Source organism: Euprymna scolopes, chromosome 45 (genome assembly GCF_053919585.1).
Source record: "Euprymna scolopes isolate OS-2025 chromosome 45, ASM5391958v1, whole genome shotgun sequence".
Classification (NCBI taxonomy): domain Eukaryota; kingdom Metazoa; phylum Mollusca; class Cephalopoda; order Sepiida; family Sepiolidae; genus Euprymna; species Euprymna scolopes.
In genome coordinates this window covers 1,894,475-1,922,221 of record NC_136526.1, presented here as the reverse complement: position 1 = coordinate 1,922,221, position 27,747 = coordinate 1,894,475, and the positions used below count along the sequence as shown (strand labels likewise).

The 27,747-nt window shown below is 30.4% G+C and overlaps 1 protein-coding gene across 2 annotated transcripts in view; it reads left to right on the top strand.

The window, feature by feature from the left end:
* The window catches only part of LOC145269123 (transmembrane protein 45B-like), a 32,118-nt gene extending 6,830 nt beyond the window's left edge, over positions 1-25,288 (top strand). The window contains exons 2-3 of one of the 2 annotated variants that reach the window (XM_080124720.1): positions 16,500-16,655; positions 22,966-25,288. In XM_080124720.1, coding sequence (XP_079980846.1) covers positions 22,972-23,874 — 903 coding nt within the window. In that variant the 5' untranslated portion in view covers positions 16,500-16,655; positions 22,966-22,971 and the 3' untranslated portion in view covers positions 23,875-25,288. The remainder of the gene's footprint in view (positions 1-16,499; positions 16,656-22,965) is intronic. The other variant, XM_080124721.1, reaches the window with a different exon arrangement.
* Positions 25,289-27,747: the final 2,459 nt, after the last annotated feature.

The following is a 27,747-nucleotide window of genomic DNA, read 5'->3' as shown; positions in this document are numbered from 1 at the left end:
GTTGAACTTTGTATTGGTTTTATCAACGGGTACAAAAGTCCTTTCAATGCAACCCCCCTCCTCTCCACCACAAGTTTTTCTTCCTTAATAGAGCTGAACAAAGACAACAAAATATCAGGCTCTCAAGAATGGTCTGAAAACGAAATGGTCTCTGAAAGAAATAAACATTAGACCCGTTGTGATAGGAGCAACTGGCTTAATAAAAAAAAGAATCTTCAGAAATACTTAGAAGCAATCCATGGAATACCGAGCTGTAACGAAATCATTTAATACAGATAGCAACCATAAAGGCAACAGCGTTTATTCTTAGAGCATAAGAGCCTTCGGGGGCGCTTCTACAGTATTGGGACGAGATTTTGTAGTTGATAAATGGAGCTTTCAGATAAAAAAAAAAAAAATGGTTTCAACTGATTTTTTTTTTTTTTTTTTGTCAATTCTAACAAGTTGCAATGTTAGCTTCGAAAATTATGCAGTCCAAAATTCAAAATTACCTAAATATTACCGATTTAAAAAAAAAAAAAAACAACAAAAAAAACCCAACTTAAATCATGTTAACAGGTGACAAATTGTGGCCATCTTGTTTAAATCGAAACGTAAAATTACCCCTCGTTTGAACTCTCTTTTGTCTTACAATCGTTTTCATCAAATTCTATTTTTTTTTTTTTTTTCTTTAATATAAAATTTTTTACCTTATCGATTTTCGTAATTTTTGGATATAATCATCTTAAAAATACAAGGAATACGTGGATACCATTGCTTTCGTGTGAAATTCAGTTTTACAATTTCTGAAATTTCGTCCCAATAGTGTAGAAGCGCCGCACCTGTATATAAATTTAAATCGTAATGAAATCCAGTGTTAACTTTAGGAGTTAGCTCCCTTGATCTCTGAAAACTAGTTGAAGTAAAATTAAAAATAAAAAAAAAACCCAGAGGTAAATTTTCAGATTAGGTCCATCTCAACAATTTTCTTTTAAATGATGACATTGAAAGGTTTTCGACTATGCTGAATACGAAAATCGCATTGAAACTTTGCAGAAATAAGTAGTTATCGAGATATAAAAAGTTGTATTATGCATTGTATTCTTTGGCGGCTATTTTTTTATGCGCGTCCGCGCGCCATAAACAAATCTACTGATCTAAGACTGACATTGCACATGCGTAAAAAAAGATGGCCGCCAAAGAATGCAATGCATAATACAACTTTTTATATCTCGATAACTAATTATTTCTGCAACATTTCAATGCAATTTTCGTAGTCAGCATAGTCGAAAACCGTTAAAAGTTGTCATTTAAAAGAAAATTGTGGAGGTGGACCTAATCTAAAAAAAATACCTTATTTTTTTTTTAATGTAAAAAAGTTGAAAACACTAAAAAAAACAAACTGTGACGATTATTATTTTTTTTATTTTATTTATTTATTTATTTATTTTATTTTTTATTTATTTTTTTTATTTATTTTTTTTTTATTTTTTTAATTTTTTTATTTTTTTTTAATTTTTTTATTTATTTTTTTTTATTTATTTTTTTATTTATTTTTATTTTTTTATTTATTTATTTTTTTTTTTTATTTATTTGTTTAATTTATTTTTTTAATTAATTTATTTATTTTTTTTAATGTAACAAAGTTGAAAACACTAAAAATACAAAATATAATCGTTACGTAACTATTAAGAGAATCGTTCATAATTTACGACGCTAAAACCAACGAACAAACAATATTTTCATTAGATGAAAACATTTAAAAATAAAGCTGCGGCAATTTTTTTAATTTTTTTTTTTTTTTTAAATTAAAAAGTTAATGTTATGGTTGGTTGGTTGTTTTTGTTTTACGGCATATCAACCCTTTTCGCGTTATTTAATGCCGAATCCAAAGATTTTGAAGAAAAAATTTTTTTAATAGAATATATTTTTTGTTTTCACGAAGCCTGAAGAGTCCTAGAGTGGATGAAACGCAGAATATTCCACGTTTCATCCACTCTAGGACTCTTCAGGAAGCCTGAAGAGTCCTAGAGTGGATGAAACGCAGAATATTCAGTGTAGCTTAATCGCCATATATATTTTATAACTTACTAATATATATAAAAACTTTGGAAGGATGAGATGCAGGTAAAAAATTTTCCCATGTTTTTTCCACATTAAGAAAATGGATTTCATACTGTTCATTATTAAAGTCTGAAGAAAGGCTGTTCTTGTGAAAATTTTCAAACGACATAATGTTTGAATTTGTCCGAATAGTCTTTAAACAATTGTAACTAACGATTAAATACACTATTTGTTGCTATCAACCCATTCTTTGATGTCTTGGTTTTTGTTAAAACAATATATGAATGCTAAACTATGAAATATGATAATTTTGTAGCTTACAGTTTAAGTCATCTCTTTTAGGTTAAAAATTATTGGTATATGAACGATTACCGAATTTTCAATTATATAAACCCAATAAAATTTGGAATACTATAAATAAGATATATATATATATGTGTGTACAGGGTGACCCCCCCCCCAAAAAAAAGGGGTCCCAACTCTAATTATGCCGCATTTTTTAGTGTTTTGTTTGAATGAAATGAAACTTTGGTCATAACTAGTTTATTATATTCAAAACATCACATCAAAACACTAGGGTTTTTTATCTCCTTTTTACAGCATATGTTCTAGATGGCCTCCATTTAGCTCCGTGCATTTCGTTGTTTTTTTGTTTTTTTTTTTAGAGTCACCCTGTATATATGTATGTATATATGTCAGGTAATGTCATATGCTACTGATACCATGTAACCCAGTACTACCTGCCACATGGTCGGGTCACCGGCAACTAAACTGGTTCCCCCACCAGACTTGTTTGGTGAGGAGGGCGGCTAGTCTCCCTGAAGGATTAAAAACAAGACCTTCCAAAGGGCGAATGAACTCTTTTTCTGGGTCAACAGCCAACTAGCACCGTGTATATGTGTATTGGGGTAGAGAGGGCCCCCGTAAGCCGTGGTGAAGGCAACCTTTCTAGGAGAAGCAATTCTCTGATTTAAAAAACCATAAAGCGGGAGACCATTACCAGCATTAAGCTGGTCTGCAGTTTAATTTGTTGCTGGCTATCTTGCTCTTGCTTGTTGCTGGATCTCAACATTTTGAACCGAGAGAGAGACTTAGCTGTCGTACAAAGCTAAGACTCTGTAACATCATATTTGTATAGATACTCCCTCAGACATTTGGGCTCATGGATTTTAAATGTCTGAGCGAGTGGCACTCGTCTGACAAGACGTTGCAATCATCATATGTATGTATGTATAATTTTTAATGATTTTTTTTTATTCATAAAACAAAATGATTTTCTCTTTTATTATTATTATTTTTATTATTATTCTTACTGGGGTAGGTGCAAACAAAATACAATGGGAGAGGAAGAACGCGGTAGCCAAAGTCACTTGGTAAGTTAATTGCAAATTACGAACTAATTAGAAAAATTAAGATTGAAGACATGCACCGTCTTTCCACATACACGGACTGTTATTCCTAAATCGCCAGTCAGGCTCAACGTCACTTAACTTTGATGATCTAATAATAAACAATGTGTAGAAAGGATTAATGAAACGGTGGCACTAAACGTTTCAAATCAGGAAGTTTCATGGGAGTATGAAATTCACAATCAACCCCCAGTCGCATGTATATCCCCGTTAGAGAAGATGACAACATCATTTGCAGCACTTGCAAGGAGGTGTTGATGTGCTCCTACATAAAGCACCTGGTATTCCCAAATTTGTCCTCCGTCGTGTGTTCCCAAATTTGTCCTCCGTCGTGTGTTCCCAAATTTGTCCTCCGTCGTGTGTTCCCAAATTTGTCCTCCGTCGTGTGTTCCCAAATTTTGTCCTCCGTCGTGTGTTCCCAAATTTGTCCTCCGTCGTGTGTTCCCAAATTTTGTCCTCCGTCGTGTGTTCCCAAATTTGTCCTTCGTCGTGTGTTCCCAAATTTGTCGTTCGTCGTGTGTTCCCAAATTTGTCCTCCGTCGTGTGTTCCCAAATTTGTCCTTCGTCGTGTGTTCCCAAATTTGTCCTCCGTCGTGTGTTCCCAAATTTGTCCTCCGTCGTGTGTTCCTAAATTTGTCCTCCGTCGTGTGTTCCCAAATTTGTCCTCCGTCGTGTGTTCCCAAATTTGTCCTCCGTCGTGTGTTCCCAAATTTTGTCCTCCGTCGTGTGTTCCCAAATTTTGTCCTCCGTCGTGTGTTCCCAAATTTGTCCTCCGTCGTGTGTTCCCAAATTTGTCCTCCGTCGTGTGTTCCCAAATTTGTCTTCCGTCGTGTGTTCCTTTTTTTTTTTTTTTTTTTTTCATTTTTCTTAAACTTTTTCTTCTAGGGGATGGGACATCCAACCAGATGTCTGACATTTACCCCTATTTTAGTGAGTCCAACCAAGAGATCTTTTCAGGATTCTAGCCGTCCCTTTCAGTGCAATCGTTTGTATTTCACTTGCACTTGGTTCACCGGTTATGCTTGCTATGTACTTTTTAAAGTTCTTTTTCATAAGCCCAGTTGCTCCTATGATGACTGGTATAATTGAAACGTCTTTTAATTTCCAATTTCGTTGAATATCATACATAAGTCCTTGATACTTTATCTCTTCCCTCTCAACTCTGTTAAGCCCTGTATCATTGGGTACACTGACCTCTATTACGGTCGCTTTTTTGTTTGCTCTGTCCCAAATCACTATATCTGGTTTAACAGCTGCGTTTTCTAGATATGTAGCAGTAGGGATTATGTAGTCATAGTGAATGGTGTAGTTGTCATTCCCAACTGTTCGTTCGGGTATATGTTCCCAGGATTTTTTACTACACTGAATGTTGAGTTTCTTACATATCTTCCAGTGAAGGTAGTTGCAAACTCCGTTATGGCGATCTGTATAATAACCATCTCCAAGTAGGACTTTGCAACCAGAAATCAGGTGGCCCACACTCTCAACCTCAGCCTTGTTCCCAAATTTGTCCTCCGTCGTGTGTTCCCAAATTTGTCCTCCGTCGTGTGTTCCCAAATTTGTCCTCCGTCGTGTGTTCCCAAATTTGTCCTCCGTCGTGTGTTCCCAAATTTGTCCTCCGTCATGTGTTCCCAAATTTGTCCTCCGTCGTGTGTTCCCAAATTTGTCCTCCGTCGTGTGTTCCCAAATTTGTCCTCCATCGTGTGTTCCCAAATTAGGGAATACCAGACACGATTATATGAATAATCAACTTACGGAGTTATGCTATCCACACTATTATATAAAAGTCATACGTTATTTTGTGTGTTTGAGTTCTTACCTCACAGGTTCCGAAACGGCTGATCTGGTCTTTTGCAAACTTCACACAAAGCTAATTTATATGTCTGGCAGTGTTCTTAGATATGTTTTGTACAGAAATTCATTTGATAAGTATCGAAAATCGAAAAATAGCGATCTTAAAGTCTTTTTTTTCTCATAGATGAAAACAATTTTTAGAGGGGAATATTTTATGTTACACCGGCAAAGAGAGATAATAAAATCTGGGCAAATCATTTCTTCGTTAAAAAAAAAAAAAAATTGTAATCTGTATTTATAGTTTAGTGGTGGAACCTTCGATTACAGATCAAATGATCCCCTGTTCAAACCCAGGAGTTTTGTATAGAAATTCATCCAATAATTATCGAAAATCGAAAAAATCCGATTTTAAAAATAGCTTTTCTCTCTTCTAAATAAAAAAAAAAAAAAATTGTAATCTGTATTTATAGTTTAGTGGTGGAACCTTCGATTACAGATCAAATGATCCCCTGTTCAAACCCAGGGGTTTTGTATAGAAATTCATCCAATAATTATCGAAAATCGAAAGAATCCGATTTTAAAAATAGCTTTTCTCTCTTCTAAATAAAAAAAAAAAAAAATTGTAATCTGGATTTATAGTTTAGTGGTGGAACCTTCGATTACAGATCAAATGATCCCCTGTTCAAACCCAGGAGTTTTGTATAGAAATTCATCCAATAATTATCGAAAATCGAAAAAATCCGATTTTAAAAATAGCTTTTCTCTCTTCTAAAAAAAAAAAAAAAAAAAATTGTAATCTGGATTTATAGTTTAGTGGTAGACCCTTCGATTACAGATCAAATGATCCCCTGTTCAAACCCAGGGGTTTTGTATAGAAATTCATCCAATAATTATCGAAAATCGAAAAAATCCGATTTTAAAAATAGCTTTTCTCTCTTCATAATAAAAAAAAAAAAAAATTGTAATCTGTATTTATAGTTTAGTGGTGGAACCTTCGATTACAGATCAAATGATCCCCTGTTCAAACCCAGGGGTTTTGTATAGAAATTCATCCAATAATTATCGAAAATCGAAAAAATCCGATTTTAAAAATAGCTTTTCTCTCTTCATAATAAAAAAAAAAAAAAATTGTAATCTGTATTTATAGTTTAGTGGTGGAACCTTCGATTACAGATCAAATGATCCCCTGTTCAAACCCAGGGGTTTTGTATAGAAATTCATCCAATAATTATCGAAAATCGAAAAAATCCGATTTTAAAAATAGCTTTTCTCTCTTCTAAATAAAAAAAAAAAAATTGTAATCTGGATTTATAGTTTAGTGGTAGACCCTTCGATTACAGATCAAATGATCCTCTGTTCAAACCCAGGGGTTTTGTATAGAAATTCATCCAATAATTATCGAAAATCGAAAAAATCCGATTTTAAAAATAGCTTTTCTCTCTTCTAAATAAAAAAAAAAAAAAAAAAAAATTGTAATCTGGATTTATAGTTTAGTGGTAGACCCTTCGATTACAGATCAAATGATCCCCTGTTCAAACCCAGGGGTTTTGTATAGAAATTCATCCAATAATTATCGAAAATCGAAAAAATCCGATTTTAAAAATAGCTTTTCTCTCTTCTAAATAAAAAAAAAAAAAAAAAAAAAATTGTAATCTGTATTTATAGTTTAGTGGTGGAACCTTCGATTACAGATCAAATGATCCCCTGTTCAAACCCAGGGGTTTTGTATAGAAATTCATCCAATAATTATCGAAAATCGAAAAAATCCGATTTTAAAAATAGCTTTTCTCTCTTCTAAATAAAAAAAAAAAAAAAAAAAAAAATTGTAATCTGTATTTATAGTTTAGTGGTGGAACCTTCGATTACAGATCAAATGATCCCCTGTTCAAACCCAGGGGTTTTGTATAGAAATTCATCCAATAATTATCGAAAATCGAAAAAATCCGATTTTAAAAATAGCTTTTCTCTCTTCTAAATAAAAAAAAAAAAAAATTGTAATCTGTATTTATAGTTTAGTGGTGGAACCTTCGATTACAGATCAAATGATCCCCTGTTCAAACCCAGGGGTTTTGTATAGAAATTCATCCAATAATTATCGAAAATCGAAAGAATCCGATTTTAAAAATAGCTTTTCTCTCTTCTAAATAAAAAAAAAAAAAAATTGTAATCTGGATTTATAGTTTAGTGGTGGAACCTTCGATTACAGATCAAATGATCCCCTGTTCAAACCCAGGAGTTTTGTATAGAAATTCATCCAATAATTATCGAAAATCGAAAAAATCCGATTTTAAAAATAGCTTTTCTCTCTTCTAAAAAAAAAAAAAAAAAAAATTGTAATCTGGATTTATAGTTTAGTGGTAGACCCTTCGATTACAGATCAAATGATCCCCTGTTCAAACCCAGGGGTTTTGTATAGAAATTCATCCAATAATTATCGAAAATCGAAAAAATCCGATTTTAAAAATAGCTTTTCTCTCTTCATAATAAAAAAAAAAAAAAATTGTAATCTGTATTTATAGTTTAGTGGTGGAACCTTCGATTACAGATCAAATGATCCCCTGTTCAAACCCAGGGGTTTTGTATAGAAATTCATCCAATAATTATCGAAAATCGAAAAAATCCGATTTTAAAAATAGCTTTTCTCTCTTCATAATAAAAAAAAAAAAAAATTGTAATCTGTATTTATAGTTTAGTGGTGGAACCTTCGATTACAGATCAAATGATCCCCTGTTCAAACCCAGGGGTTTTGTATAGAAATTCATCCAATAATTATCGAAAATCGAAAAAATCCGATTTTAAAAATAGCTTTTCTCTCTTCTAAATAAAAAAAAAAAAATTGTAATCTGGATTTATAGTTTAGTGGTAGACCCTTCGATTACAGATCAAATGATCCTCTGTTCAAACCCAGGGGTTTTGTATAGAAATTCATCCAATAATTATCGAAAATCGAAAAAATCCGATTTTAAAAATAGCTTTTCTGTCTTCTAAATAAAAAAAAAAAAAAAAAAAAATTGTAATCTGGATTTATAGTTTAGTGGTAGACCCTTCGATTACAGATCAAATGATCCCCTGTTCAAACCCAGGGGTTTTGTATAGAAATTCATCCAATAATTATCGAAAATCGAAAAAATCCGATTTTAAAAATAGCTTTTCTCTCTTCTAAATAAAAAAAAAAAAAAAAAAAAAAATTGTAATCTGTATTTATAGTTTAGTGGTGGAACCTTCGATTACAGATCAAATGATCCCCTGTTCAAACCCAGGGGTTTTGTATAGAAATTCATCCAATAATTATCGAAAATCGAAAAAATCCGATTTTAAAAATAGCTTTTCTCTCTTCTAAATAAAAAAATAAAAAAATTGTAATCTGTATTTATAGTTTAGTGGTGGAACCTTCGATTACAGATCAAATGATCCCCTGTTCAAACCCAGGGGTTTTGTATAGAAATTCATCCAATAATTATCGAAAATCGAAAGAATCCGATTTTAAAAATAGCTTTTCTCTCTTCTAAATAAAAAAAAAAAAAAATTGTAATCTGGATTTATAGTTTAGTGGTGGAACCTTCGATTACAGATCAAATGATCCCCTGTTCAAACCCAGGAGTTTTGTATAGAAATTCATCCAATAATTATCGAAAATCGAAAAAATCCGATTTTAAAAATAGCTTTTCTCTCTTCTAAAAAAAAAAAAAAAAAAAAATTGTAATCTGGATTTATAGTTTAGTGGTAGACCCTTCGATTACAGATCAAATGATCCCCTGTTCAAACCCAGGGGTTTTGTATAGAAATTCATCCAATAATTATCGAAAATCGAAAAAATCCGATTTTAAAAATAGCTTTTCTCTCTTCATAATAAAAAAAAAAAAAAATTGTAATCTGTATTTATAGTTTAGTGGTGGAACCTTCGATTACAGATCAAATGATCCCCTGTTCAAACCCAGGGGTTTTGTATAGAAATTCATCCAATAATTATCGAAAATCGAAAAAATCCGATTTTAAAAATAGCTTTTCTCTCTTCATAATAAAAAAAAAAAAAAATTGTAATCTGTATTTATAGTTTAGTGGTGGAACCTTCGATTACAGATCAAATGATCCTCTGTTCAAACCCAGGGGTTTTGTATAGAAATTCATCCAATAATTATCGAAAATCGAAAAAATCCGATTTTAAAAATAGCTTTTCTCTCTTCTAAATAAAAAAAAAAAAAAAAAAAAATTGTAATCTGGATTTATAGTTTAGTGGTAGACCCTTCGATTACAGATCAAATGATCCCCTGTTCAAACCCAGGGGTTTTGTATAGAAATTCATCCAATAATTATCGAAAATCGAAAAAATCCGATTTTAAAAATAGCTTTTCTCTCTTCTAAATAAAAAAAAAAAAAAAAAAAAATTGTAATCTGTATTTATAGTTTAGTGGTGGAACCTTCGATTACAGATCAAATGATCCCCTGTTCAAACCCAGGGGTTTTGTATAGAAATTCATCCAATAATTATCGAAAATCGAAAAAATCCGATTTTAAAAATAGCTTTTCTCTCTTCTAAATAAAAAAAAAAAAAAAAAAAAATTGTAATCTGTATTTATAGTTTAGTGGTGGAACCTTCGATTACAGATCAAATGATCCCCTGTTCAAACCCAGGGGTTTTGTATAGAAATTCATCCAATAATTATCGAAAATCGAAAAAATCCGATTTTAAAAATAGCTTTTCTCTCTTCTAAATAAAAAAAAAAAAAAATTGTAATCTGTATTTATAGTTTAGTGGTGGAACCTTCGATTACAGATCAAATGATCCCCTGTTCAAACCCAGGGGTTTTGTATAGAAATTCATCCAATAATTATCGAAAATCGAAAGAATCCGATTTTAAAAATAGCTTTTCTCTCTTCTAAATAAAAAAAAAAAAAAATTGTAATCTGGATTTATAGTTTAGTGGTGGAACCTTCGATTACAGATCAAATGATCCCCTGTTCAAACCCAGGGGTTTTGTATAGAAATTCATCCAATAATTATCGAAAATCGAAAAAATCCGATTTTAAAAATAGCTTTTCTCTCTTCATAATAAAAAAAAAAAAAAATTGTAATCTGTATTTATAGTTTAGTGGTGGAACCTTCGATTACAGATCAAATGATCCCCTGTTCAAACCCAGGGGTTTTGTATAGAAATTCATCCAATAATTATCGAAAATCGAAAAAATCCGATTTTAAAAATAGCTTTTCTCTCTTCATAATAAAAAAAAAAAAAAATTGTAATCTGTATTTATAGTTTAGTGGTGGAACCTTCGATTACAGATCAAATGATCCTCTGTTCAAACCCAGGGGTTTTGTATAGAAATTCATCCAATAATTATCGAAAATCGAAAAAATCCGATTTTAAAAATAGCTTTTCTCTCTTCTAAATAAAAAAAAAAAAAAAAAAAAATTGTAATCTGGATTTATAGTTTAGTGGTAGACCCTTCGATTACAGATCAAATGATCCCCTGTTCAAACCCAGGGGTTTTGTATAGAAATTCATCCAATAATTATCGAAAATCGAAAAAATCCGATTTTAAAAATAGCTTTTCTCTCTTCTAAATAAAAAAAAAAAAAAAAAAAAAATTGTAATCTGTATTTATAGTTTAGTGGTGGAACCTTCGATTACAGATCAAATGATCCCCTGTTCAAACCCAGGGGTTTTGTATAGAAATTCATCCAATAATTATCGAAAATCGAAAAAATCCGATTTTAAAAATAGCTTTTCTCTCTTCTAAATAAAAAAAAAAAAAAAAAAAAAATTGTAATCTGTATTTATAGTTTAGTGGTGGAACCTTCGATTACAGATCAAATGATCCCCTGTTCAAACCCAGGGGTTTTGTATAGAAATTCATCCAATAATTATCGAAAATCGAAAAAATCCGATTTTAAAAATAGCTTTTCTCTCTTCTAAATAAAAAAAAAAAAAAATTGTAATCTGTATTTATAGTTTAGTGGTGGAACCTTCGATTACAGATCAAATGATCCCCTGTTCAAACCCAGGGGTTTTGTATAGAAATTCATCCAATAATTATCGAAAATCGAAAGAATCCGATTTTAAAAATAGCTTTTCTCTCTTCTAAATAAAAAAAAAAAAAAATTGTAATCTGGATTTATAGTTTAGTGGTGGAACCTTCGATTACAGATCAAATGATCCTCTGTTCAAACCCAGGAGTTTTGTATAGAAATTCATCCAATAATTATCGAAAATCGAAAAAATCCGATTTTAAAAATAGCTTTTCTCTCTTCTAAAAAAAAAAAAAAAAAAAATTGTAATCTGGATTTATAGTTTAGTGGTAGACCCTTCGATTACAGATCAAATGATCCCCTGTTCAAACCCAGGGGTTTTGTATAGAAATTCATCCAATAATTATCGAAAATCGAAAAAATCCGATTTTAAAAATAGCTTTTCTCTCTTCATAATAAAAAAAAAAAAAAATTGTAATCTGTATTTATAGTTTAGTGGTGGAACCTTCGATTACAGATCAAATGATCCCCTGTTCAAACCCAGGGGTTTTGTATAGAAATTCATCCAATAATTATCGAAAATCGAAAAAATCCGATTTTAAAAATAGCTTTTCTCTCTTCATAATAAAAAAAAAAAAAAATTGTAATCTGTATTTATAGTTTAGTGGTGGAACCTTCGATTACAGATCAAATGATCCCCTGTTCAAACCCAGGGGTTTTGTATAGAAATTCATCCAATAATTATCGAAAATCGAAAAAATCCGATTTTAAAAATAGCTTTTCTCTCTTCTAAATAAAAAAAAAAAAATTGTAATCTGGATTTATAGTTTAGTGGTAGACCCTTCGATTACAGATCAAATGATCCTCTGTTCAAACCCAGGGGTTTTGTATAGAAATTCATCCAATAATTATCGAAAATCGAAAAAATCCGATTTTAAAAATAGCTTTTCTGTCTTCTAAATAAAAAAAAAAAAAAAAAAAAATTGTAATCTGGATTTATAGTTTAGTGGTAGACCCTTCGATTACAGATCAAATGATCCCCTGTTCAAACCCAGGGGTTTTGTATAGAAATTCATCCAATAATTATCGAAAATCGAAAAAATCCGATTTTAAAAATAGCTTTTCTCTCTTCTAAATAAAAAAAAATAAAAAAAAAAAATTGTAATCTGTATTTATAGTTTAGTGGTGGAACCTTCGATTACAGATCAAATGATCCCCTGTTCAAACCCAGGGGTTTTGTATAGAAATTCATCCAATAATTATCGAAAATCGAAAAAATCCGATTTTAAAAATAGCTTTTCTCTCTTCTAAATAAAAAAAAAAAAAAAAAAAAAAATTGTAATCTGTATTTATAGTTTAGTGGTGGAACCTTCGATTACAGATCAAATGATCCCCTGTTCAAACCCAGGGGTTTTGTATAGAAATTCATCCAATAATTATCGAAAATCGAAAAAATCCGATTTTAAAAATAGCTCTTCTCTCTTCTAAATAAAAAAAAAAAAAAATTGTAATCTGTATTTATAGTTTAGTGGTGGAACCTTCGATTACAGATCAAATGATCCCCTGTTCAAACCCAGGGGTTTTGTATAGAAATTCATCCAATAATTATCGAAAATCGAAAGAATCCGATTTTAAAAATAGCTTTTCTCTCTTCTAAATAAAAAAAAAAAAAAAAAATTGTAATCTGGATTTATAGTTTAGTGGTGGAACCTTCGATTACAGATCAAATGATCCCCTGTTCAAACCCAGGGGTTTTGTATAGAAATTCATCCAATAATTATCAAAAATCTAAAAAATCCGATTTTAAAAATAGCTTTTCTCTCTTCATAATAAAAAAAAAAAAAAAAAAAAAAAAAAATTGTAATCTGGATTTATAGTTTAGTGGTGGAACCTTCGATTACAGATCAAATGATCCCCTGTTCAAACCCAGGGGTTTTGTATAGAAATTCATCCAATAATTATCGAAAATCGAAAAAATCCGATTTTAAAAATAGCTTTTCTCTCTTCATAATAAAAAAAAAAAAAAAAAAAAAAAAAAAAAATTGTAATCTGGATTTATAGTTTAGTGGTGGAACCTTCGATTACAGATCAAATGATCCCCTGTTCAAACCCAGGGGTTTTGTATAGAAATTCATCCAATAATTATCGAAAATCGAAAAAATCCGATTTTAAAAATAGCTTTTCTCTCTTCATAATAAAAAAAAAAAAAAAAAAAAAAAAAATTGTAATCTGGATTTATAGTTTAGTGGTGGAACCTTCGATTACAGATCAAATGATCCCCTGTTCAAACCCAGGGGTTTTGTATAGAAATTCATCCAATAATTATCGAAAATCGAAAAAATCCGATTTTAAAAATAGCTTTTCTCTCTTCATAATAAAAAAAAAAAAAAAAAAAATTGTAATCTGTATTTATAGTTTAGTGGTGGAACCTTCGATTACAGATCAAATGATCCCCTGTTCAAACCCAGGGGTTTTGTATAGAAATTCATCCAATAATTATCAAAAATCTAAAAAATCCGATTTTAAAAATAGCTTTTCTCTCTTCATAATAAAAAAAAAAAAAAAAAAAAAAAAAAAAATTGTAATCTGTATTTATAGTTTAGTGGTGGAACCTTCGATTACAGATCAAATGATCCCCTGTTCAAACCCAGGGGTTTTGTATAGAAATTCATCCAATAATTATCGAAAATCGAAAAAATCCGATTTTAAAAATAGCTTTTCTCTCTTCTAAATAAAAAAAAAAAAAAAAAAAATTGTAATCTGTATTTATAGTTTAGTGGTGGAACCTTCGATTACAGATCAAATGATCCCCTGTTCAAACCCAGGGGTTTTGTATAGAAATTCATCCAATAATTATCAAAAATCTAAAAAATCCGATTTTAAAAATAGCTTTTCTCTCTTCATAATAAAAAAAAAAAAAATAAAAAAAAAAAAAAATTGTAATCTGTATTTATAGTTTAGTGGTGGAACCTTCGATTACAGATCAAATGATCCCCTGTTCAAACCCAGGGGTTTTGTATAGAAATTCATCCAATAATTATCAAAAATCTAAAAAATCCGATTTTAAAAATAGCTTTTCTCTCTTCATAATAAAAAAAAAAAAAAAAAAAAAAAAAAATTGTAATCTGGATTTATAGTTTAGTGGTGGAACCTTCGATTACAGATCAAATGATCCCCTGTTCAAACCCAGGGGTTTTGTATAGAAATTCATCCAATAATTATCGAAAATCGAAAAAATCCGATTTTAAAAATAGCTTTTCTCTCTTCTAAATAAAAAAAAAAAAAAAAAAAAAATTGTAATCTGTATTTATAGTTTAGTGGTGGAACCTTCGATTACAGATCAAATGATCCCCTGTTCAAACCCAGGGGTTTTGTATAGAAATTCATCCAATAATTATCGAAAATCGAAAGAATCCGATTTTAAAAATAGCTTTTCTCTCTTCTAAAAAAAAAAAAAAAAAAAAAGAAAAAAAAAATTTTACCGGGAAATATTTTACATTACATCAGCCAAGGGAAATAATAAAAATCTCAGCAAATCATTTTCGAAAATCGAAAAATATCCAATCTTAATAGTTTTTTTCTCTCTTCTAAATAAAAAAGAATTTTTATAGGGGAATATTTTGTTAGACTAGCCAAGGGAAAAAATAAAATCTCGGCAAAGAAAAAACAGATCTATTCTCATCTGGAGATATACCTTCGTGGTAGAGCATTTGACAACAGATCGAATGATCCCCCTGTTCAAGCCCATGTTTACCTCACAATTTTATTTTAATTTTTTCTTAATAAATTCAATTTATGATAAAAGAACCTTTAGTATTTAAAATCGCCGCAAATCATTTCGTTTGCATATTTTTAAACTAAACATTAATCAGAAGTGACTTTTCCAGGGCATTCATCATCAAGCCCAAATATCAGCTGACATGATACTGTAAACAAACACAGACGGAATTTGATGAACGACATCATCAGTATTAGTGCTTGTATAAACCTGTCAATCCATGACGTAACGGAACAGCTATTCGATCCTGAGTTCCGTTCTCAATCCGTTAACGAAGACAGTATGAAATCTGCCCTTTTGTATGACAAATGCATTTACCCAGCTGACATGATTTTTTTTTTTTTTTTTTTTTTTTTGACAAGGTGGTCACCACTTATCAAGGCCCAGAAGCCACTTGGGGATAAGGGTTATTGTAAGTACAGTACGTTAGTGTGGATATTTAAAGTGTCTATTTAAGTGGGTTGTTCATCAGGAATTTGTTTACGTTGGACTTGAAGACATCCAAGTTGTAATCAGGAGGGAAGCAGGCAGACGGAACAGAGTTCCACAGGTGTGCAGTTCTACTAAGAAAGAAGCTTTGTTCATGAACTCTACGTTTTAATTTAGGCATAGATAAAGAGTGGGGGAAAGTTTTTGACAGTGGATTCAGCTAGACGGGTGTTTTTTGTAAAAGATTGGCGAGGGCGGGGGGTGGGCAGAAATTGGAGTTCAGACGAGCACCTGTCATGGAAATAATGATAAAACAAAGATAGGCTTGCAACGTCTCTTCTGTGGGAGAGAGAGGTTGAAGGGAAGAGAAAAGGGCATCCCCCACTAAACCACAAAGTCTTTGTACTCTGTCAAGGCAGGATAGGCTGTTTTTAGCAGCTCCTACCCAGATATGGCAGCAGTATTCCATCCTTGGACGTACTTGGCTTTTATATATTTAAATATTGTAAACAAACAGACGGAATTAGATGAACGACATTAATATTTTTTTTATTTGTTTATTTATTCATTTTTTTTTTGTTTCCGAATTAGTCTACCGGGCAAATTATTCCTTGTAATATGTGCTATTCAATAGAGCAAGGGTTTCCAAACTATGGCCTGCAGGCCAGATCTGGCCTGCTAAAGTCTTTAATGTGGCCCACATAACTCTTATGGAAAATGTAAGAATATTCAGAAAAATTTTACAAAAATGGAAATGTGTAAAAATAGTGTGATGATTGTTTTTTTTTTGTTTTTTTTTGTTTTTTTTTCTTTTTTAGAAAATTATTTTTTAAAAATGAGGTTTTGGAGAGCCAGTTTTGCTGAAAAGAAAAACGGTATAAAACAAGTCCAAATCCTTTTTTAATATATTTTGCCAACTCTTGTTTGAAAACTTTAGAAACCCTGACAACAGAGGATTGATTCTATAATAATATATACGTAATTTGCATACATTAAAATTAAACATATTGTACAACCGAGCAATGTCAGGAGTCCAGCAATGTGAATTATTTTTATCTCTTTGTTCTTTTTCTTGCAGCATCTGAACTGGAAATGGAGAGTTCATCAAATGAAACCATTGACGAATCAACATTAAATGGATTTCAAATCACCTCGCGCCATTTTTTTACAGTAAAATAAAACCATTTTTTGCAGAAAACAACGCAACAAATGTACGTTTGCTTTTAGAAACACTGTAAGTTTTTTATTTTCTTTTTTTATTTTTCCTTTTTTTTTTATTTTTCCTTTTTTTTATTTTTATTTTTTTATTTTTCCTTTTTTTAATTTTTCCTTTTTTTTCTTTTTCTTTTTTTATTTTTCCTTTTTTTAATTTTTCCTTTTTTTAATTTTTCCTTTTTTTTATTTTTCCTTTTTTTTATTTTTCCTTTTTTTATTTTTCCTTTTTTTTATTTTTCCTTTTTTTTATTTTTCCTTTTTTTATTTTTCCTTTTTTTTATTTTTCCTTTTTTTTATTTTTCCTTTTTTTTATTTTTCCTTTTTTTATTTTTCCTTTTTTTTATTTTTCCTTTTTTTTTTATTTTTCCTTTTTTTTTATTTTTCCTTTTCTTTTATTTTTCCTTTTTTTTATTTTTCCTTTTATTTTTCCTTTTTTTTATTTTTCCTTTTTTTTATTTTTCCTTTTTTTATTTTTCCTTTTTTTATTTTTCCTTTTTTTATTTTTCCTTTTTTTTTATTTTTCCTTTTTTTTTATTTTTCCTTTTTTTTATTTTTCCTTTTTTTTATTTTTCCTTTTTTTATTTTTCCTTTTTTTTTCCTTTTTTATTTTTCCTTTTTTATTTTTCCTTTTTTATTTTTCCTTTTTTTATTTTTCCTTTTTTTATTTTTCCTTTTTTTATTTTTCCTTTTTTTATTTTTCCTTTTTTTATTTTTCCTTTTTTTATTTTTCCTTTTTTTTATTTTTCCTTTTTTTTATTTTTCTATTTCTTTTATTTTTCCTTTTATTTTTCCTTTTTTTTTCCTTATTTATTTTTCCTTTTTTATTTTTCCTTTTTTTATTTTTCCTTTTTTTTTCCTTTTTTATTTTCCTTTTTTTATTTTTCCTTTTTTTTATTTTTCCTTTTTTTATTTTTCCTTTTTTATTTTTCCTTTTTTATTTTTCCTTTTTTATTTTTCCTTTTTTATTTTTCCTTTTTTTATTTTTCCTTTTTTTTATTTTTCCTTTTTTTTATTTTTCTATTTCTTTTATTTTTCCTTTCTTTTATTTTTCCTTTCTTTTATTTTTCCTTTTTTTTATTTTTCCTTTTTTTTTTCCTTTTTTATTTTTCCTTTTTTATTTTTCCTTTTTTATTTTTCCTTTTTTATTTTTCCTTTTTTATTTTTCCTTTTTTTTATTTTTCCTTTTTTTTATTTTTCCTTTTTTATTTTTCCTTTTTTATTTTTCCTTTTTTATTTTTCCTTTTTTTTATTTTTCCTTTTTTTTATTTTTCCTTTTTTTATTTCTCCTTTTTGTTATTTTTCCTTTTTTATTTTTCCTTTTTATTTATTTTTCCTTTTTTTTTATTTTTCCTTTTTTTTATTTTTCCTTTTTTTTTATTTTTCCTTTTTTTTATTTTTCCTTTTTTTTATTTTTCCTTTTTTTTATTTTTCCTTTTTTTTATTTTTCCTTTTTTTTATTTTTCCTTTTTTTTATTTTTCCATTTCTTTTATTTTTCCTTTTTTTATTTTTCCTTTTTTTTTTCCTTTTTTATTTTTCCTTTTTTTTCATTTTTCCTTTTTTTTCATTTTTTTTTTCATTTTTTTTTTCCTTTTTTTTTTTCCTTTTTTTTTCCTTTTTTTATTTTTCCTTTTTTTATTTTTCCTTTTTTTTCCTTTTTTTTTCATTTTTCCTTTTTTTTTAATTTATTTTTTTTTTAATATTATAAAAATGGGAGGCATTATTATCGGAATGCTCCTTGTGTAGATATATAGTAAATATCTCAAAGCCAAAGATGTTTTTTCATTAATATGATATCTTACACGTGTTTCATTGAATGGTGGAGATTTACCAAACAACTCCTCAGAGACAAATTTATGTTCCTTGAAAAAAAAAAGAGACTTTTTTTTTTTGCATTAAAAAGGATGAATGTTGATAGAATCTTAAATACGAAAATTCAAAAATATGGCTAAAATTGAAAAAAAGAAATCAAATATGGTACTACCAAATTTAACATCTCCTCGTGTGTTCTGAATTCCAATAGGTTTTTTTTTTTTTTCCGAAAGATGCTAGCATATTCTACAGGATAATATATAAACTAGTGTTAGCGAATCCGATGTTGCCTGGGATTCGTTATGTTCGAATTTGTTTTGTGAATAAATCAGACAATTATTCACGCTTGCGAAAAGAATAACAATGATTTTTCTTTTTAGGTGTTTATATAAGAATGTGTCCATAATAGAAAACTAACTGCTGAACTATATTAGATTTTGTTTTATAAATCAACTAGCTTTAAGAAGAAATGATTTGCTGAGATTTTATTATCTCCCTTGGCCAGTGTAATGTAAAATATTCCCCTGTAAAAATTATTTTTTTATTCCTATCTATTTTGAGGATCAGATTTTTTCGATTTTCAAAACTTATCGGATGAATTTCAGTACAGAAATATCTAATAACACTGGCAGACATAAATTAATTTTGTGTGAAATTTGCAAAAGACACTCACACACAGTGACTTTAATATAAGAGATATATATATACAAATGACAAAAGTGTATATTCCAAATTTCGTGATGCTGACCATCTTACAATTTATTCCCTTAATTACGTTGACATTTACAATTCTTGACAGTATCTGTTTCGTAGAGCAAAATCATTCGTAATAAAAGATAAACAAAAAGGTAATTGCAACTTCTCTTCCAATTTTTGAATTTTTTAATGCATTTTATCTCCTTTTAATGGATTGATAGTTGCTATTTCTTCTGATGAGTTAAGGGCAAAATAGATTCACTGATTGATATAATAATAAAGTGATTGATTTTGTGCTACGAAACAGATATTGTCAAAAATTGTAAATGTTAACTGAATTAAAGGAATAAATTATAAGATCGTTAACATCATGAAATTTGGAATATGGACTTTTGTCATTTGTGTGTGTATATATATATATATATATACTCTTGTATAAAAGTCACTTTTTGTCATTTGTTATATGCTCTGTAATTACATTGAGCTTCATAAATTAAAGGCTTTGTATATAAAAAGGTGAAATATAATTGAACAAGTGAAGCATGCATGGTCCCCCGTGAGTGCACAGTGAACGAGACATAAAAAAATGACTAAGTTCAGTATTTGGCCACACCCTATTAAGCACCAAAAGTCCCGAGGGGATGTCAAATCCTGGTGAAAATGAACAAACGGTGCAGTTTTAGACCTTAACATATGTAAATTTGAGTTCTGCGCCATGCAAAAAAAGAAATGACTAAGTCCATCATGTGCTCTCCCCCCCCCCATGTAGCCCAAAAGTCCCCAAGGTCTTAACATATTTGTTTGGCACCATGCAAAACTGCTAAATAGACACACAGAGAAAAATTTGGACAAATATGGTAAAATAGTCCCAAAAATGGAGTGTTTTTATTAGCCCCAAAAGAGCCCCTGGGGCACACCCAAGAGTTATCGCGAAGTATAGACAAACAAAATTATTTAGAAATCAGTCAGTTACAATTTTTCAGAAAGTTTTATAAAAATCAAATTTTTTTTTTTTTTTAATAAACACGAAAGTGTCAAAATCTGTTACTTTTTTACTCATATCATGTTTAATGTTTGTGCAAAATTTCAAAAGATTCGAAGGCGTAGTTATTCAGAAGAATGCGGACGGACGAACGGACAAGGGTGAATTTACAGGTCCACCCTCCTTTTTGTTGGGGGACCAAAAAAACAACTAAATTAAGGTTAGCCTGGAATTAGGGGTTTTGTTTGGTTGAAAAGATTTTTTTATTCCATAATAAATAAAAAGTTAAAGCAGGACTCTACAAATTTATCTTTTGTTGACTTTTGACAACTAAATATTTTCATTTAGAAAAGTTACTCCCCAAACCAACGTGATTTTTGGAATAGGTAATCTTTGGTACATGACAATATTTTTTTTATTGTTAAATAGATGTAATTCTAAACATGTACCAAATTTTATGTTGAGACTTGAAGGTATAAACAATTGAAATATTTTGGAGGTTTATTTTAAACAGCTTTCGTTTAAAAAAAAATATATTGTTCTATTAAACCTTTTATTGTTTAAATATTTTTTACTTTTTCTTGTTTTATTAAAAAATAAAAATAAAAAAGATCGTAAAATATATTTTCATTCAGTAATGAAGATTGTCGGTAGGAATAAAAAAACAAACACAATTACCAAAAGATAGGTGTTATAGCTATCAAAAGAAAAGGGGAAATTATTTTAATAAAGGAAATAGGAGTTATCGCCCTTTTATAGATTCTAGAGAAAAATCTGGTTGGTTGTTTTTGTTTTACGGCATATCAACCCTTTTCAGGTTATTTAATGCCAAATCCAGTGATTTTGAAGAAAAAATTTTTTAATAGAATATATTTGTTGTTTTCAAGTCGGTTTCTATTTAACCCATAGTTTGGGCCCTAACAGGTACTACCACTCCGGGTCAGAGTGGACCTAGGAGCAATGGTAATTAAAGGGTGGCTCACTGGCTCAGGCTCCACACTCCCCAAAGCCTGCAAGCTGAGGCCTCACCATCGGATCTAGTTTAAGGCCATAGCCAGGAAAGCGTATTTTATAGTTTGTCACTGCGCAGAGGGAGACAACTCTCATTTACTAAAAGATTCGTTCATTTTTTCAATCTCATAATTTAGGACGCGATTTTTTTTTTTATTAAATCAAAACATAAAAAACAAACTGTGACGATTATTTATTTTATTTATTTATTTTTTATTTATTTTTTTTAGTTATTTTTTTTAGTTATTTTATTTATTTTTTTTATTTTTTTATTTATTTTTTTATTTTTTATTTTTTTATTTATTTTTATTTTTATTTTTTATTTATTTTTTTAATTTTTTTTTTAATTTATTTTAAAAAAAATTTTTTATTTATTTTTTTTATTTATTTTTTTAATTTATTTTTTTATTTTTTTATTTATTTATTTTTTTTTTTTTTAATGTAACAAAGTTGAAAACACTAAAAATACAAAATGTAATCGTTACGTGACTATTAAGTAGTTATATATATATATATATATATATATATATATAAAAGCTGTTTTTCAGTTTGTCACTGTGCAGAGGAAGACAATTCTTGTTTAAATTGTTTTAGATTCGTTCATTTTTTTTCATAATTTAGGACGCAATATTTTTTATTAAATCAAAGCAAAAAAAAAAAAAAAAAAAAAACTGCGACGATATTTTTTTTTTTTTTAATGTAAAAAAGTTGAAAACACTAAAAATACAAAATGTAATCGTTATGTATTAAGAGAATCGTTCATAATTTACGGCGCTAAAACCAACGAACAAACAATATTTTCATTAGATGAAAACATTTAAAAATAAAGCTGCGGCAATTTTTTTAATTTTTTTTATTTTTTTAAATTAAAAAGTTAATGTTATGGTAAGGTTTTAAAAAAAAAAGTCTTTAACCTTAAAAAATACAAAGGATGAAACTGTTAGTGATGCGGCAACTTTTTCTTTTTTTTTTTTTTTTTTTTTACTGTAACAACGAAAATGCAATCTATCTATATCTATAAAAGTGAACGTGTCTGTGTGTCCGTATACATTTCCCTATGCAATAACTCTGTCAATTTACAGTCTACAGACTCAAAATTTGATATACAGGGTACTGAGATTTGGGAAAATCTATGTGATCGGTTTTCGGCCAGAAATTTGGCTGTTAAGGGCTCAAAGTTCAACGATTTGACCTTTGAGAACTCTACCAAACTTAATCAAAACATTAAAGAAAAAAATCTGCAAGGAATTTATTTTTAATCTAACAAAGTTGATAAATTGTATAAAATGTAGTTTTTACGCGGCTTTTAATCGTTTTCTGTTTCTATATCATAATTTACGATGCTAAAACCAATGAACTAACAATATTTCCATTAGATGAAAACATTTAAAAAAGTCGTAGCAATTTTTTTTTTTTTTTTTTATTAAAAAATAGATGTTATGTTAAGGTTTTAAAAAATTAGTCTTCAACCTTAAAGGTTCTGGATATAACCTTAAACTATATCCAGTGGTGAGGCCCCAGCTTGCGGGCTTTGGGGAGTGTGGAGCCACCCTTTAATTGCCATTGCTCCCAGGTCCACTCTGACCCAGAGTGGTAGTACCTGTTAGAGCCCCAACTATGGGTTAAATAGAAACTGACTTGAAAACAACAAATATATTCTATTAAAAAAATTTTTCTTCCAAATCTTTGGATTCGGCATTAAATAACCTGAAAAGGGTTGATATGGCGTAAAACAAAAACAACCAACCAATCAACCACTCAACCTTAAAAAATACAAAGTACCAAAATATAAACCTTGTATTTATTTTTTCTTATTTTTATCATTTCCAGATTAAAATGCCCCAAAATGACAATCTTACAGCAGAGTACCAATCTTTCAAAACTGGCGAAGTCAACTGCAACTACCTTGACTTTGTCATCCCTGGTGTTATGTTCCTCCTCTATGGCCTATGGTGGGTGCTGCAGCTGACCCGCGTCTACTATCACACGCGCTGGAAACACCTCGACTTTCACTCATCGCTTGTCTACCCTTGCAGCAAACAGGGATGCAGGCAATCCGTCCAGAGTTGGATACAACTCATCCTCATCCTTTCTGCGCTTTCTGTCGTCATGACGAGCAGCCGGCATCCCGACAGCCAGGGCAAGACCAACATGCAGATGCTACGGACGTGCATAATACTGTCTGCGTTCGGGGTCTCCTGCCTTGTAAATATTAGTGCACAGTTTTTTGCAAACAGTGTCCCGCCGGGCCTAGACTACTGCTTCTTCCTGTTTGCGTTTGTCGTTGAGGGAATCCTGTTCGGCCATTACGTGTTTGACGATACAGAGTCGCTGACGTCGGCTGCTGAAAATCTAGTCACTTACTGCGCGATTCTAACGGTTATTGTTACGGTTTTAGAACTGCACTATCAGGGTCACGTCGTTTTTCCGTTCTTGCGGGCGTACATCACCGTAATACAAGGCACGTGGATTTGCCACATGGCGCACATCTTTTGTTCACCAAGCCGATGGGAAACGACTACGGACAACATCGAGGTTGTATCGATCTATTTTGTGGTTCACAGTATGATGGACTTTATTACGGTTTGTATAATTTGGTTGGTTGTTTATCGGTTGGCGCTCGATGACCGCTGCCGGTGCTTGCCTGTTAATCTGGAAAAATCTAACGAAGTCTTTCTTGAGAATAGAGTTAATTTCGATTACCATATTCTTGACAGGCTTGGCTCCGACGCAGACTAACGACGTTGATGCTTCTGTTTCTGTTATGATTTTAGAACTTTCTCATCATTTGTAAAAAAAAAAAAAAAAAAAAAAAAAAAAACAGGATTTCTGAGGATGTGTTCATTCAGTTTACGTCTTTAATAAAAAATATACTCAAGTGTGACAGATGGACAAGAGAAGTAGATTTTGGTCCAGAATCCGCGCCCCCCTCCCCTCGTATTAAAAAAATAAAAATAATTCTATGTAAAAAGAAAAAAAAAATTAAAAAAAAAACAGAACTTAACCATTTAATGACCTGAATTATGATGTAGATGATTAAAAAAAATCATTTGTTAATTTTAGTCCGTTTAACATTGTGATGACATTGGTAAGAGGTTTCTTCGAGCCAAGATCAAAGTGTAGTATCTGTCCGGCAGATACTACAATCAAAGACCATGACCATATGTGGGGCAGCCCCACGTATAAGTTATTGATCAATGTAGGGGCAACCCTTCATACCAATTGTCATTATTCAGCTCCCCTACTCCCCGGGGAGCTGGTCCCCATTTCCCCTTCACTCTCTACATTAAAAAATGGCCTTGTGCCTAATTTGCACAGTGGGGAAGCAAATAAATACACTGTTCTGATGCTACACTTCAATTTTTTATTCTCGGGTAATAGAGGAGAAATCCTTCACGACTAAGACAATTTTTAATTTTTGTTCCTTTCTCCACATAAAAAAAAAAAAACGACCTTTGTGTCTAACTCTGCTCTCGTGGTGAGGCAAAGTAAATAGGAACTTTGGGTTTGTTTTACTGTTCACATAGATTCGAAAACGTTGTCACAAAACAAATATATAACAAATAAATGTTATCAAATGCAAGATAAGTTATTTTTCTAACTAACTGGATATGCTTTTAGTGTTTATATTTAATGTAACATGTTTATTCAGCTCGAAAAACATAGTGTTTACCGATGTATTGGAAAATTCAAAATGGCGGGCAACTCTCTCTCGGAGATGGTAAGTTTGGGAAAAGGAGTTATAAATAAAAAAAAAACAATCAAAATGCTGTTAAAAACCAACCGAATATATGTCAGCCTATGTCACGGTAACATATATTGAGCGAGTTTCTAACAGTATTTTGTCTGTTTTTTTATTTATAACTAATTTTCCCAAACTTACCGCCTCAAAGACAGAGTCGGCTGCCATTTTAAATTTTCCAATATATCGGTAAACACTGTATGTTTTTCGAGCTGAATAAACATGTTACATTAAATATAAACACTAAAACATATCCAGTTAGTTAGAAAAATAACTTATCTTGCCTTTGATAACATTTATTTGTTTTGTGACAACTTTTTCGAATCTATGTGTACAGTAAAACAAACCCGGAATTTTTTATACAAATTTATAAAATAAAAGCATTCAGAAATGCAAAAAAAAAAGAAAAAATTACTAAGCAGACCAACCCTAGAGATTAATAGCATTTGGGAGCCTCTAAGTTTATTTAAATGCCTCCTAGGGTCGTTTTTTAATGTGGAGAAAATGAAAAAAAATAAAAAAAATTGTCTCGGTCGTGAAGGGTTTCTCCATTAAGAGAGAACAAGAAATAAAAGTGCAGCATGAACAGATACTACACTTTGATCTTAGCCTGAAGGCCAAAAAATCTCTTATAGTGCTTAGAGTCCCTATTTGCAATGCCTCTCCACGTGACAGTTAGACACCACATTCGTTTTTTTAACGTGTAAAAAAAAAAAAAAAAAAAAAAACAGATAAAAATAAAAATTGTCTCAGTCATGAAGGATTTCTCATCCACTGAGAGAGAACAAGAATTGTTGAAAAAAAAAAAAAATAAAAAAAAATGGTACACCCTTAAAATTTCGGCGATGAAAGGGAGATAATCCCATGTCGATCTTTAGTAATGGGTTGCCTCCCCTTTGTCAACCAATTTTTAATTTTTTTTTCATAAATACGAAACCATAATCATAAAATAGAAGTTGTGATTAGTTCAATCAGGTCATAAAGGGTTAAGTTTTGTTCATTCATCTTACACGTTTAATGACGAAGATGCTCAAGAGCGACAGATCCACAGAATCCCCATATCAATATGATGTACGTAGCCGTGATATAACGAAAATATCATATTCCAAAAATCAGCTACAAGTTGCCTTCAATAAATTTCCGAACTTCTTTCGTATCGACCCTTTTGTTAATAGTGCACACATGAAACTCTAGTCCCATTTGAAGTAATCTCCTCCGGCTGCAATGCACTTGCACCATTTCAATAACTTCTTGAAGACACCATGGAAATCCTCTTGTGTGAGCGTGTCAATGACCCTCGTCACAGCCTCTTACATTCACCAAATTGTCTCATAACGACAGCCTGTAAGGTTTTCCTTGAGCTTAGGGAATAACCAAAAGTCCCAGGGAGCAAGGTTTGGAGTATAGGGAGGGTGAGGAACTGTCTTGATGCTCATCTTCGTCAAATAATCTGTGATAAGGATGGAGCATCCTTGAGACAAACTTTGTGCAAATCTTCCGCATTTTCAGTTCCTCGGGAATAATTGTGTGTACAATTCCCACACTGACATCAAACTGTGCACTTATTGTCTCTATAGACACACGACGATACTTATCCATGAAATTCTTTATTTGGCCAATCAACTTTGGTGTTCAGACTTCCTTACTCCTCCCACACCACTCATCGTCCGTCATAGACACCCTGCCTTCCTTGAATCTCTTATGCCACTCAAAAACTGACGTTCGATTCATGCAAGATGGTCAAAAAGCAGTCTGAAGCATTCCATACGTTTCTGTGGCATTTTTTTTTTTTTTTTTCAAATTTAAAACAGAATTTTATTGCATATCGTTCTTCTAAAGTGTTTTCACATCCAGACTACATTTTTTGAAATTCACCAGCTGTGACAATCGGGCTTTAGTAGGGTGTATTCCAATTCCAGATGTAACTGTTCATTTGTACCCTGAAATCATAAAAATTGGCCGGTCATCTCATAAGATGTATAGCAATAACAAACTGAATTTTCAAGAGTCTATGACAATTTTAAATGCCTGTGCAAAAACAGTCTGGAAACTTATTGAAGGCACTCTGTAAATTAAATAATTTTATTTTTATCAAGAAAATCATTTTTAAGCAATTAATGGGAATTTGTCGGCATTACAGCATGAATCTTACAAGTGAATTATTTTCAGTTATCTCCTTTTTCGTTTTTTTTTTCAAAATGGCGGGCAAGACTCATAAAATTTTATTTTAAAAATAAAATTACTTGATCAATTCACATGGTTTTTGGAATATGACATTTTTATTTAATCATACATACCTGACACAGATTTTGTTGGAGGGAGGGGGTAATATAGAGAGAATTCTGAACAAGGATCCAAAAATACTATTTCAACTTAAGCATAACAGACCCACAAATAAAAGCCATTATTAATTAAAATGTAAAGAAATTGTTCTTTCCAACTGAAACCTGGGAAAGCGAAAAAAAAAACAAAAAAAAAAAACATTTTTTCCATCTTGAACCTGACTGATTCATAGACAAAATATCTTACGGAAATTATATGGTCGCATCTGAAAAAGAAAACAGAATTATTTAACAATCCAAAACCAAAAATATTTTTTTTTTTTAACAAAGAAAATGTTTTGTCTATTTTAATTGTTTAATTCTTAACTCCCACTTGTGTGCTCCCTAAAAAGTTCCATAACCTTTGACCTTCATTCCCACCCCTATTCAATTGTCCTGTTTGCATTGTTTTTAATTTTCACTCTCTCTCTCTCTCTCTCTTTTATTCTGCCTCCTTTTCTCTCTCTCTGTCGCCTTTTCCCTCTGTCTGTCTGTCGCATTTTCCGTCTCTCTCTCTCTTTCTCTCTCTCTCCTTTTCTCTCTTTGTCC